The sequence below is a fragment of the Nannobrachium achirus genome, assembly GCF_963921795.1.
Source record: "Nannobrachium achirus genome assembly, chromosome: 3".
Taxonomy (NCBI): Eukaryota; Metazoa; Chordata; class Actinopteri; order Myctophiformes; family Myctophidae; genus Nannobrachium; species Nannobrachium achirus.
This window is the reverse complement of record NC_137812.1, coordinates 4,928,468-4,942,842: the sequence shown is the minus strand read 5'-3', so window position 1 is coordinate 4,942,842 and position 14,375 is coordinate 4,928,468. Positions and strand designations below refer to the sequence as shown.

Sequence of the window (14,375 nt, the reverse complement as noted above, 5' to 3'; positions counted from 1 at the left end):
GCAGCATAGACCACCATAGACAAGAGGTAATTTCTCTGAAAATGGAGTTAAGCCACACTGTAAAGAATGGATGAATGAACACTCCACACCAAAATTGTGGATGAAGAACGTGATCCAGCAAAAATGACAGTTCATTGGTATACAATAATAATCTTTATATAAATTCATAAACCTGTCAGTGAATGATATCACGGTTACTCATCCATAGAGTCAGCAGAAGGAACATTCTTACTCCATGTTTTCCAGTGGTGGATAAAGTACTAAAATGTTTTATTAAGAAAAAGGTATTAAGACTGCAGTGTAGAAATACTCTGTTACAAGTATTAAGTCAGGAATTCAAAATACAAAAGTATTGGCATCAAAATATCCTTAAAGTACCAAAAGTAAAATAACAAAATGTTTGAAATTAGCAGATCTACAAACTCACAATGCGTTGCGATGTGACACGTTGTGAGCTTGTAGATTGTCTATTTTCAAATAGAGTGGATTAATGTATGTTTTATAAATAATCATTTACATCTTCAAAGTAACTATAATAACTAAAGTTTTCAAATAATTGTAGTGGAGTAAAAGTACAATATTTGGATCAGATATGTGGTGGAGTAGAAGTAAAAGTAGTGGGAATTGGAAATACTCAAGTAAAGTACAAATAACTCAAAGTTGTACTTAAGTACAGTACTTAGATCTACTTAGTTACTTTACACCACTGATGTTTTGATGTCTCACTGCAGAGTAATTCACCCTTTGTTAGCCTTCTGGTTGGTCCCTGACTGACCAACTAGCGGGACAAGGCTTTATCTGCCTTGTCCCGCCCTGGTTCCGCCTTTTTTATGTTGAATTTGCTAAAACATAATCTTTGGAGAAATAAAAACATTTAAAAAACATGCTGAGTCACTATGCTGCCACTGAGCAGCTCCATTTTACTGAAACCAGGTTTGAAATTAGAATTGAACACACAGAATAACAATTTGAAGCAACCAAATTAAAATGGTAGTGGATGGAGTGTCCCACCGAGTGTCCCACCAAGACACAGCAACCAATGGGTGTCAAGAGGGGTGGGACAAAGGGCGGGACTTGACAAAGGGTGAATTGATGACCTCTCTGTGTCTTTGTCTCCTGGTTGAGTTGTGGTTGAAGCTCAGAGCTGCATACTGCAACCTGTCAGCTGCTTCACTCTGCAGGGGAGTGGAGGGATATGTCTTATTCTCCACAAGGGGGAGTTGGAGGTAAGTCAAAAGATAACATACATGAGAAGACTTTAATTTGTCTCCTCAGTCAGATATTCTGAAGACCAATGTACATACAATACTGAATATAAAAAATAAAATAAAATTTGTTGTGTTTATTTTTTATATTTTAGACACTCGCCCTCTAGAGGCCTTCACTCTTGCCACAGTTGTAAATAAGAATGTGTTCTTAATTGTCTGCCTGGTTAAAGGGAGAAATACTATAGGCAGATTTATAAAGTAATGCAAATTAATAATAGATTCTTACCTTCTTTCCGTCTTTATTATCACAACAAGGTTTGCTGTGATGATAACAACAGCAACCAGTAACAGCAAGCAACAGTATCCTATCCTACTGTCTTCATCTGTGAGTGGTGAACATACAGTATGAAATCAACATTAGCAACACTAGCTCATTCATTATGAGAAAGATAGGACTAAAGATAAAAGAAAAACAATAAGTTGTTTATGAAATGTGGTGGAACTGTCCTTACTTGTAAGGCTGTTGTCACTGTCACTGCAGAGTGTTGTGATGTTGAGTGACAGTGTGTTGTTGCTAGCAGGGTTGGCAGCCACACAGCTGTAAGAGGAGTTCAGTCCCTCCATATCTACAGTGAGAGGAAGAGAGGGAAGGCTGCTGCTCTGGTTCACTATCTTCTCTCCTTTGTACCAGTAGAGAACTGTCTCATCATCCTTCTCTATGAAACACACCAAGCTGCAGCTCTCACTGCTCACATCAGAGACGTTCACAGCAGGCATCGGTGCAGCATCTGAGGACACATTTAGTGGACATAAAGACATGGCTTCTCTGCATTTGGAAACCCTAAGACACACTTTCAAACTAACCAGAATTAGGCTAGTTGTTGGGACCATGCCTTACCATTTACATTGTTTATAGTCTTGCGTAGCCAGACGACTATCTCACAATCTCCGAATGTTATAGATGACGGAATGATGGAAGCATTTGAAAATTGTGGGAGGCAACAGTCTGGGTCGTGGGCCTACATTGTTTATAACTGTTTATTAGCATTACTCACAGGCAAAGAAAAGGTAACTTACCATAGACAATGAGATTATACAATGTAACAACATGTGTATTTATATTGTCTATTTTATAAATCCCTGAATAATTTCTTTGCAGTCCTGTGATGGTAAAACGCCGAGAGGTGTTATTCCAGTGAAGTTTGTCCTTAAAATGATTCACCATGGTCTTGCTTTTATTGTCCAAAACCATAGCAATAACAGTATCATTGAAAGATAGAACTCCATCCTGTTTAATCGGGGTAGGCAGAATGATGGATCCTCCAACAGTTCTTATAAGGCTCTTCACCTCCACCAGGTCAGATGTGTTCATTACTGTAAAACATGAGGTGATATGACTGTCAGGGCAACATTAGCACAATTCACACATATCAGAGTGACAACAATTACACAATTATAAATCAAGTTGTAAGGCATCCTGTTTGTTTGAAACATTAGACAAGAGAAGGGGTGAGCAACTTTTCACACTCACTCCAGGGGGCCACATTGAATATACAGTCAGAAATAGCAAAAACAGCCAATCTATAAGCTCAAAACAGCGAGACGTGTATTTTTGCTATTTTTGAATTGAAATCCTGAAAAGTAAAATTTATATTTAATTTCAAATGCATTTATATGTTCTTATGTAAACGTTATGAATATAGATACAAATACATTGGACAAAAAAAAGACTAGTGCTAGTCGTTAAGCTACTAATATGTTTGCCCCCCCCCCCCTCTCTCTCTCGTTTACTCTTCACAGATTGTTGTGCAAGCACCCAATCCAATTCACTAACCCTATTAAACCCTAACCCTTTATTTATAAAGCACAAAACAACAGTATTGAACCAAAGTACTGTACACTCATAAAGACACAGCAACTCTCAGTCAGAAGCTTCGAACGCCAAGGAGTGCAAGTGAGTTTTCAAACGTGATTTAAACACAGGCAGCTAGGGTTTGAGACGCTCTAACGTGGGGTGGAAGATCATTCCACAGTTTGGCTGCTACAACTTGCCCCGTAAGAGTTGGATGGAAGAAACCTCCATCCCTGTTCAAAGTCTGCAATAAATAGATAGTAATTAAAGTTAACTTTTTCCTAAAGAGGACATACTTTATTTCTACATGTATCCTTAACTATTTCTACAGTTGCCAAACATTAGTTTTATTATAATTTTATTTAACACTTGGCTAGGAGATGTTTCCGTTCTCATGCTTCTGAAGAAATGGTTTTGTGCAGCTGTATTTCCTAGTAACCTATGAAAACCACTTGTCCTATCACTGGTCTTACAGCGTTATTGGAAATCACACCCGAGTTCTGGGCAAACCCCGCCCATGGAAGCTTTTGATTGGCTGAACTGGCGCTAGGGAGCGCTCCTTTTTGTTCGCTTGGACCGCACAGAGGTGCGATCACTTAAACCTAACCCTAACTCTAACCCTAACCCTAACCTTAACCTCAGTAAAACTATGCCTAACCCTAACCCTAACCTTAACCTCAGTAAAACTATGCCTAACCCTAACCCTAACCTTAACCTCAGTGAAACTAACGCTCTGAGTAACTAACCTGCCGACGGATGTGTAAACAAACGGCTCCGCCCAGAACTCAGGTGTGATTTCCAATAACGCGGTTTGCGACCCCTCAGAGAGCACGGACAGCACACCACACACTATTTCCTGTTTCAATATACGTACATGTTCCAGTGAAATACAGAACGGAAACCTCTGTAGAGTAAAATGGCACGTCTCATGACACTTGACTTACTTGACTTAAGCCCTTTGCTCCTCTAGGGTGCATAGGCCGTTGACAAATGTGTCATTTCTCATGACACAGATCTACCAAATCTAACTTGAACAGAGCAGCTAAGCTGAGGAGCTTTGATGATAACAAAAGCATTATCTATATGCAGTCTATTATAGTCTCTTATTTGTCTGCTGCTTTGGTAACATGAGAGTAAAAAAAACTCAATCCAACAGTACGAAATGCAATACAAAATAATCAGTATTAGCAGCAAGGCTCTCTCTATGAAGTGTTCCACAGTTTATACAGTACAATACAGTTAAAGACAGATTATTTCCCACTTACCTTGTTAACAAGCTAGAAGGAAGAATTATAAAATGTTCGTCTGACGATAGGATGCCTATCAAACGAACACATTACAATACAGATCAAAGAACGTAAAAAATAAATAATAAACATTTACAATATCATGTAGAAATCATCTCCTGGATGCATTGCAACTGTATATGACCTGTAATTAAAGGGGAAATCTCTCCATACTTACTCAGTTAATACTTATCAGGCACGCATACAACCTCCTCTTCATCATTGTATTCTCTTCATTATGTCCCTCTTCATCTTCTTATTTCCTCTTCTCTTCTTCATCTTCATCTTACAATAAGGGGCCCGTTGCGACCGCAATTCCACGCTGACGTCGACCCCGGCTGCGTTTGAACCCACGACGGGAAAGGCATGTGCTCAAACAGCTACACTAGGGCGGCCCCTATAGAATAAGGGTCCCTTTGCGACCGCGTTTCCTTGCTGACTTCGACCCCGGCTGCTTTTGAACCCACGACGGGAAAGGCGTGTGCTCTAACCGCGACACCAGGGCGGCCCCATATCAAAGAATCTAAAACATAAATAATGAACATTTACAATATCATGTAGAAATCATCTCCTGGATGCACTGCAACTGTATATGACCTGTAATTAAAGGGGAAATCTTTCCATACTTACTCAGTTAACACTTACGTGACAATCAGGCACGCATACAACCTCCTCTTCATCATTGTATTCTCTTCATTATGTCCTTCTTCATCTTCTTATTTCCTCTTCTCTTCTTCATCTTCATCTTACAATAAGGGGCCCGTTGCGACCGCGTTTCCTTGCTGACGTCGACGCCGGCTGCTTTTGAACCCACGGCGGGAAAGGCGTGTGCTCTAACCGCGACACCAGGGCGGCCCCATATCAAAGAATCTAAAACATAAATAATGAACATTAATAATATCATGTAGAAATCATCTCCTGGATGCACTGCAACTGTATATGACCTGTAAAGTAAAGGGGAAATCTTTCCATACTTACTCAGTTAATACTTACGTGAAAATCAGGCACACATACAACCTCCTCATCATCATTGTATTCTCTTCATTATGTCCCTATTCATCTTCTTATTTCCTCTTCTCTTCTTCATCTTACAATAAGGGGCCCGTTGCGACCGCAATTCCACGCTGACGTCGACCCCGGCTGCGTTTGAACCCATGACGGGAAAGGCGTGTGCTCAAACAGCTACACTAGGGCGGCCCCTATAGAATAAGGCCCCATATCAAATATCAAATGTTTGTCTGAGATTATCTTTGGACTTGTGAACATGTCAGAGATCAGCTTTTAGCTTACCTTGTCTGGTGGAGTGAAATGATCTCATCCTCTTTGGGTCTTCTTGAACCATTCTTAGTCAGGCCCCTCGCCAGAGACCAATTTGCCATGGGAGACCCTTCCAGGAGCACTAGGCACCAGACAGCGCAGCTCTCAGGTTCATTGGGGCACGCAAACCTCTCCACCACGATAAGGTGATGGTTCCTTCGGAGAGGAACCTGTAAAAAAAAGAAAAGAAAAGTAGATTAGATACACTATATATTAAAAACAACAAGAATCCAACAAGTCAGAAATGAAATTTAGAACAATACAGTCAAGTAAACATTGTTTCATACCATACCTAGATTATACCTAGATGAAAATAAAGCAGGTCCGTAGTACTGTAGTGAAGGGAAACATATTCATGATTACCAGTTAACAAGCTACAGTAGGAGGTATTATAACAAAAGAAAAACATTTATTGTTGTCTAAAAACAATAATAAAAACAATACAGTTAAAGACAGATTATTTCCCACTTACCTTGTTAACAAGCTAGAAGGAAGAATTATAAAATGTTCGTCTGACGATAGGATGCCTATCAAACGAACACATTACAATACAGATCAAAGAACGTAAAAAATAAATAATAAACATTTACAATATCATGTAGAAATCATCTCCTGGATGCATTGCAACTGTATATGACCTTTAATTAAAGGGGTAATCTCTCCATACTTACTCAGTTAATACTTACTTGAAAATCAGGCACGCATACAACCTCCTCTTCATCATTGTTTTCTCTTCATTATGTCCCTCTTCATCTTCTTATTTCCTCTTCTCTTCTTCATCTTACAATAAGGGGCCCGTTGCGACCGCAATTCCACGCTGACGTCGACCCCGGCTGCGTTTGAACCCACGACGGGAAAGGCATGTGCTCAAACAGCTACACTAGGGCGGCCCCTATAGAATAAGGGTCCCTTTGCGACCGCGTTTCCTTGCTGACGTCGACCCCGGCTGCTTTTGAACCCACGACGGGAAAGGCGTGTGCTCTAACCGCGACACCAGGGCGGCCCCATATCAAAGAATCTAAAACATAAATAATGAACATTTACAATATTATGTAGAAATCATCTCCTGGATGCACTGCAACTGTATATGACCTGTTAAGTAAAGGGGACATCTTTCCATACTTACTCAGTTAATACTTACGTGAAAATCAGGCACGCATACAACCTCCTCTTCATCATTGTATTCTCTTCATTATGTCCCTCTTCATCTTCTTATTTCCTCTTCTCTTCTTCATCTTACAATAAGGGGCCCGTTGCGACCGCAATTCCACGCTGACGTCGACCCCGGCTGCGTTTGAACCCACGACGGGAAAGGCGTGTGCTCAAACAGCTACACTAGGGCGGCCCCTATAGAATAAGGGTCCCTTTGCGACCGCGTTTCCTTGCTGACGTCGACCCCGGCTGCGTTTGAACCCATGACGGGAAAGGCGTGTGCTCAAACAGCTACACTAGGGCGGCCCCTATAGAATAAGCCCCCATATCAAATATCAAATGTTTGTCTGAGATTATCTTTGGACTTGTGAACATGTCAGAGATCAGCTTTTAGCTTACCTTGTCTGGTGGAGTGAAATGATCTCATCCTCTTTGGGTCTTCTTGAACCATTCTTAGTCAGGCCCCTCGCCAGAGACCAATTTGCCATGGGAGACCCTTCCAGGAGCACTAGGCACCAGACAGCGCAGCTCTCAGGTTCATTGGGGCACGCAAACCTCTCCACCACGATAAGGTGATGGTTCCTTCGGAGAGGAACCTGTAAAAAAAAGAAAAGAAAAGTAGATTAGATACACTATATATTAAAAACAACAAGAATCCAACAAGTCAGAAATGAAATTTAGAACAATACAGTCAAGTAAACATTGTTTCATACCATACCTAGATTATACCTAGATGAAAATAAAGCAGGTGCGTAGTACTGTAGTGAAGGGAAACATATTCATGATTACCAGTTAACAAGCTACAGTAGGAGGTATTATAACAAAAGAAAAACATTTATTGTTGTCTAAAAACAATAATAAAAACAATAGAGTTAAAGACAGATTATTTCCCACTTACCTTGTTAACAAGCTAGAAGGAAGAATTATAAAATGTTCGTCTGATGATAGGATGCCTATCAAACGAACACATTACAATACAGATCAAAGAACGTAAAGAATAAATAATACAAATTTACAATAGTATGTAGAAATCATCTCCTGGATGCACTGCAACTGTATATGACCTGTAAAGTAAAGGTGAAATCTTTCCATACTTACTCAGTTAATACTTACGTGAAAATCAGGCACGCATACAACCTCCTCTTCATCATTGTATTCTCTTCATTATGTCCCTCTTCATCTTCTTATTTCCTCTTCTCTTCTTCATCTTCATCTTACAATAAGGGGCCCGTTGCGACCGCAATTCCACGCTGACGTCGACCCCGGCTGCGTTTGAACCCACGACGGGAAAGGCATGTGCTCAAACAGCTACACTAGGGCGGCCCCTATAGAATAAGGGTCCCTTTGCGACCGCGTTTCCTTGCTGACGTCGACCCCTGCTGCTTTTGAACCCACGACGGGAAAGGCGTGTGCTCTAACCGCGACACCAGGGCGGCCCCATATCAAAGAATCTAAAACATAAATAATGAACATTTACAATATCATGTAGAAATCATCTCCTGGATAAACTGCAATTGTATATGACCTGTAATTAAAGGGGAAATCTTTCCATACTTACTCAGTTAATACTTACGTGACAATCAGGCACGCATACAACCTCCTCTTCATCATTGTATTCTCTTCATTATGTCCTTCTTCATCTTCTTATTTCCTCTTCTCTTCTTCATCTTCATCTTACAATAAGGGGCCCGTTGCGACCGCAATTCCACGCTGACGTCGACCCCGGCTGCGTTTGAACCCACAACGGGAAAGGCATGTGCTCAAACAGCTACACTAGGGCGGCCCCTATAGAATAAGGGTCCCTTTGCGACCGCGTTTCCTTGCTGACGTCGACCCCGGCTGCTTTTGAACCCACGACGGGAAAGGCGTGTGCTCTAACCGCGACACCAGGGCGGCCCCATATCAAAGAATCTAAAACATAAATAATGAACATTTACAATATCATGTAGAAATCATCTCCTGGATGCACTGCAACTGTATATGACCTGTAAAGTAAAGGGGAAATCTTTCCATACTTACTCAGTTAATACTTACGTGATAATCAGGCACGCATACAACCTCCTCATCATCATTGTATTCTCTTCATTATGTCCCTATTCATCTTCTTATTTCCTCTTCTCTTCTTCATCTTACAATAAGGGGCCCGTTGCGACCGCAATTCCACGCTGACGTCGACCCCGGCTGCGTTTGAACCCACGATGGGAAACGCGTGTGCTCAAACAGCTACACTAGGGCGGCCCCTATAGAATAAGGGTCCCTTTGCGACCGCGTTTCCTTGCTGACGTCGACCCCGGCTGCGTTTGAACCCACGACGGGAAAGGCGTGTGCTCTAACCGCGACACCAGGGCGGCCCCATATCAAAGAATCTAAAACATAAATAATGAACATTTACAATATTATGTAGAAATCATCTCCTGGATGCACTGCAACTGTATATGACCTGTAAAGTAAAGGGGACATCTTTCCATACTTACTCAGTTAATACTTACGTGAAAATCAGGCACGCATACAACCTCCTCTTCATCATTGTATTCTCTTCATTATGTCCCTCTTCATCTTCTTATTTCCTCTTCTCTTCTTCATCTTCATCTTACAATAAGGGGCCCGTTGCGACCGCAATTCCACGCTGACGTCGACCCCGGCTGCGTTTGAACCCATGACGGGAAAGGCGTGTGCTCAAACAGCTACACTAGGGCGGCCCCTATAGAATAAGGCCCCATATCAAATATCAAATGTTTGTCTGAGATTATCTTTGGACTTGTGAACATGTCAGAGATCAGCTTTTAGCTTACCTTGTCTGGTGGAGTGAAATGATCTCATCCTCTTTGGGTCTTCTTGAACCATTCTTAGTCAGGCCCCTCGCCAGAGACCAATTTGCCATGGGAGACCCTTCCAGGAGCACTAGGCACCAGACAGCGCAGCTCTCAGGTTCATTGGGGCACGCAAACCTCTCCACCACGATAAGGTGATGGTTCCTTCGGAGAGGAACCTGTAAAAAAAAGAAAAGTAGATTAGATACACTATATATTAAAAACAACAAAAATCCAACAAGTCAGAAATGAAATTTAGAACAATACAGTCAAGTAAACATTGTTTCATACCATACCTAGATTATACCTAGATGAAAATAAAGCAGGTGCGTAGTACTGTAGTGAAGGGAAACATATTCATGATTACCAGTTAACAAGCTACAGTAGGAGGTATTATAACAAAAGAAAAACATTTATTGTTGTCTAAAAACAATAATAAAAACAATAGAGTTAAAGACAGATTATTTCCCACTTACCTTGTTAACAAGCTAGAAGGAAGAATTATAAAATGTTCGTCTGATGATAGGATGCCTATCAAACGAACACATTACAATACAGATCAAAGAACGTAAAGAATAAATAATACAAATTTACAATAGTATGTAGAAATCATCTCCTGGATGCACTGCAACTGTATATGACCTGTAAAGTAAAGGTGAAATCTTTCCATACTTACTCAGTTAATACTTACGTGAAAATCAGGCACGCATACAACCTCCTCTTCATCATTGTATTCTCTTCATTATGTCCCTCTTCATCTTCTTATTTCCTCTTCTCTTCTTCATCTTCATCTTACAATAAGGGGCCCGTTGCGACCGCAATTCCACGCTGACGTCGACCCCGGCTGCGTTTGAACCCACGACGGGAAAGGCATGTGCTCAAACAGCTACACTAGGGCGGCCCCTATAGAATAAGGGTCCCTTTGCGACCGCGTTTCCTTGCTGACGTCGACCCCTGCTGCTTTTGAACCCACGACGGGAAAGGCGTGTGCTCTAACCGCGACACCAGGGCGGCCCCATATCAAAGAATCTAAAACATAAATAATGAACATTTACAATATCATGTAGAAATCATCTCCTGGATAAACTGCAATTGTATATGACCTGTAATTAAAGGGGAAATCTTTCCATACTTACTCAGTTAATACTTACGTGACAATCAGGCACGCATACAACCTCCTCTTCATCATTGTATTCTCTTCATTATGTCCTTCTTCATCTTCTTATTTCCTCTTCTCTTCTTCATCTTCATCTTACAATAAGGGGCCCGTTGCGACCGCAATTCCACGCTGACGTCGACCCCGGCTGCGTTTGAACCCACAACGGGAAAGGCATGTGCTCAAACAGCTACACTAGGGCGGCCCCTATAGAATAAGGGTCCCTTTGCGACCGCGTTTCCTTGCTGACGTCGACCCCGGCTGCTTTTGAACCCACGACGGGAAAGGCGTGTGCTCTAACCGCGACACCAGGGCGGCCCCATATCAAAGAATCTAAAACATAAATAATGAACATTTACAATATCATGTAGAAATCATCTCCTGGATGCACTGCAACTGTATATGACCTGTAAAGTAAAGGGGAAATCTTTCCATACTTACTCAGTTAATACTTACGTGATAATCAGGCACGCATACAACCTCCTCATCATCATTGTATTCTCTTCATTATGTCCCTATTCATCTTCTTATTTCCTCTTCTCTTCTTCATCTTACAATAAGGGGCCCGTTGCGACCGCAATTCCACGCTGACGTCGACCCCGGCTGCGTTTGAACCCACGATGGGAAACGCGTGTGCTCAAACAGCTACACTAGGGCGGCCCCTATAGAATAAGGGTCCCTTTGCGACCGCGTTTCCTTGCTGACGTCGACCCCGGCTGCGTTTGAACCCACGACGGGAAAGGCGTGTGCTCTAACCGCGACACCAGGGCGGCCCCATATCAAAGAATCTAAAACATAAATAATGAACATTTACAATATTATGTAGAAATCATCTCCTGGATGCACTGCAACTGTATATGACCTGTAAAGTAAAGGGGACATCTTTCCATACTTACTCAGTTAATACTTACGTGAAAATCAGGCACGCATACAACCTCCTCTTCATCATTGTATTCTCTTCATTATGTCCCTCTTCATCTTCTTATTTCCTCTTCTCTTCTTCATCTTCATCTTACAATAAGGGGCCCGTTGCGACCGCAATTCCACGCTGACGTCGACCCCGGCTGCGTTTGAACCCATGACGGGAAAGGCGTGTGCTCAAACAGCTACACTAGGGCGGCCCCTATAGAATAAGGCCCCATATCAAATATCAAATGTTTGTCTGAGATTATCTTTGGACTTGTGAACATGTCAGAGATCAGCTTTTAGCTTACCTTGTCTGGTGGAGTGAAATGATCTCATCCTCTTTGGGTCTTCTTGAACCATTCTTAGTCAGGCCCCTCGCCAGAGACCAATTTGCCATGGGAGACCCTTCCAGGAGCACTAGGCACCAGACAGCGCAGCTCTCAGGTTCATTGGGGCACGCAAACCTCTCCACCACGATAAGGTGATGGTTCCTTCGGAGAGGAACCTGTAAAAAAAAGAAAAGTAGATTAGATACACTATATATTAAAAACAACAAAAATCCAACAAGTCAGAAATGAAATTTAGAACAATACAGTCAAGTAAACATTGTTTCATACCATACCTAGATTATACCTAGATGAAAATAAAGCAGGTGCGTAGTACTGTAGTGAAGGGAAACATATTCATGATTACCAGTTAACAAGCTACAGTAGGAGGTATTATAACAAAAGAAAAACATTTATTGTTGTCTAAAAACAATAATAAAAACAATAGAGTTAAAGACAGATTATTTCCCACTTACCTTGTTAACAAGCTAGAAGGAAGAATTATAAAATGTTCGTCTGACGATAGGATGCCTATCAAACGAACACATTACAATACAGATCAAAGAACGTAAAAAATAAATAATAAACATTTACAATATCATGTAGAAATCATCTCCTGGATGCATTGCAATTGTATATGACCTGTAATTAAAGGGGAAATCTCTCCATACTTACTCAGTTAATACTTACTTGAAAATCAGGCACGCATACAACCTCCTCTTCATCATTGTATTCTCTTCATTATGTCCCTCTTCATCTTCTTATTTCCTCTTCTCTTCTTCATCTTCATCTTACAATAAGGGGCCCGTTGCGACCGCAATTCCACGCTGACGTCGACCCCGGCAGCGTTTGAACCCACGACGGCAAAGGCATGTGCTCAAACAGCTACACTAGGGCGGCCCCTATAGAATAAGGGTCCCTTTGCGACCGTGTTTCCTTGCTGACGTCGACCCCGGCTGCTTTTGAACCCACGACGGGAAAGGCGTGTGCTCTAACCGCGACACCAGGGCGGCCCCATATCAAAGAATCTAAAACATAAATAATGAACATTTACAATATCATGTAGAAATCATCTCCTGGATGCACTGCAATTGTATATGACCTGTAATTAAAGGGGAAATCTCTCCATACTTACTCAGTTAATACTTACGTGACAATCAGGCACGCATACAACCTCCTCTTCTTCATTGTATTCTCTTCATTATGTCCCTCTTCATCTTCTTATTTCCTCTTCTCTTCTTCATCTTCATCTTACAATAAGGGGCCCTTTGCGACCGCAATTCCACGCTGACATCGACCCCGGCAGCGTTTGAACCCACGACGGGAAAGGCATGTGCTCAAACAGCTACACTAGGGCGGCCCCTATAGAATAAGGGTCCCTTTGCGACCGCGTTTCCTTGCTGACGTCGACCCCGGCTGCTTTTGAACCCACGACGGGAAAGGCGTGTGCTCTAACCGCGACAACAGGGCGGCCCCATATCAAAGAATCTAAAACATAAATAATGAACATTTACAATATCATGTAGAAATCATCTCCTGGATGCACTGCAACTGTATATGACCTGTAAAGTAAAGGTGAAATCTTTCCATACTTACTCAGTTAATACTTACGTGAAAATCAGGCACGCATACAACCTCCTCTTCATCATTGTATTCTCTTCATTATGTCCCTCTTCATCTTCTTATTTCCTCTTCTCTTCTTCATCTTCATCTTACAATAAGGGGCCCGTTGCGACCGCAATTCCACGCTGACGTCGACCCCGGCTGCGTTTGAACCCACGACGGGAAAGGCATGTGCTCAAACAGCTACACTAGGGCGGCCCCTATAGAATAAGGGTCCCTTTGCGACCGCGTTTCCTTGCTGACGTCGACCCCGGCTGCTTTTGAACCCACGACGGGAAAGGCGTGTGCTCTAACCGCGACACCAGGGCGGCCCCATATCAAAGAATCTAAAACATAAATAATGAACATTTACAATATCATGTAGAAATCATCTCCTGGATGCACTGCAATTGTATATGACCTGTAATTAAAGGGGACATCTTTCCATACTTACTCAGTTAATACTTACGTGACAATCAGGCACGCATACAACCTCCTCTTCTTCATTGTATTCTCTTCATTATGTCCTTCTTCATCTTCTTATTTCCTCTTCTCTTCTTCATCTTCATCTTACAATAAGGGGCCCGTTGCGACCGCAATTCCACGCTGACGTCGACCCCGGCTGCGTTTGAACCCACGACGGGAAAGGCATGTGCTCAAACAGCTACACTAGGGCGGCCCCTATAGAATAAGGGTCCCTTTGCGACCGCGTTTCCTTGCTGACGTCGACCCCGGCTGCTTTTGAACCCACGACGGGAAA

General features: G+C 42.1%; 1 protein-coding gene across 1 annotated transcript; it reads right to left on the bottom strand.

The window, feature by feature from the left end:
- Nucleotides 1-365: 365 nt before the first annotated feature.
- Nucleotides 366-1,998, bottom strand: LOC308281049 (uncharacterized protein). Its single transcript, XM_080721117.1, has 3 exons — nt 1,721-1,998; nt 1,495-1,591; nt 366-1,175 (listed from the first exon to the last, which is right to left on the bottom strand). The coding sequence occupies exons 1-3, from the start codon at nt 1,983-1,985 to the stop codon at nt 1,139-1,141; spliced, it is 399 nt and encodes a 132-aa protein (XP_080577243.1). The 5' UTR covers nt 1,986-1,998; the 3' UTR covers nt 366-1,138.
- Between the last annotated feature and the right edge of the window lie 12,377 nt (nt 1,999-14,375).

Coding starts and splice junctions, on each gene's coding strand:
- LOC308281049 (XM_080721117.1), bottom strand. CDS start 1,985: ATGCCTGCTGTGAACGTCTCTGATGTGAGCAGTGAGAGCTGCAGCTTG. Junction 1,592..1,720: donor CAGTGACAACAGCCTTACAA/GTAAGGACAGTT, acceptor CACCACTCACAG/ATGAAGACAGTAGGATAGGA. Junction 1,176..1,494: donor ATAATAAAGACGGAAAGAAG/GTAAGAATCTAT, acceptor ACTCCCCTGCAG/AGTGAAGCAGCTGACAGGTT.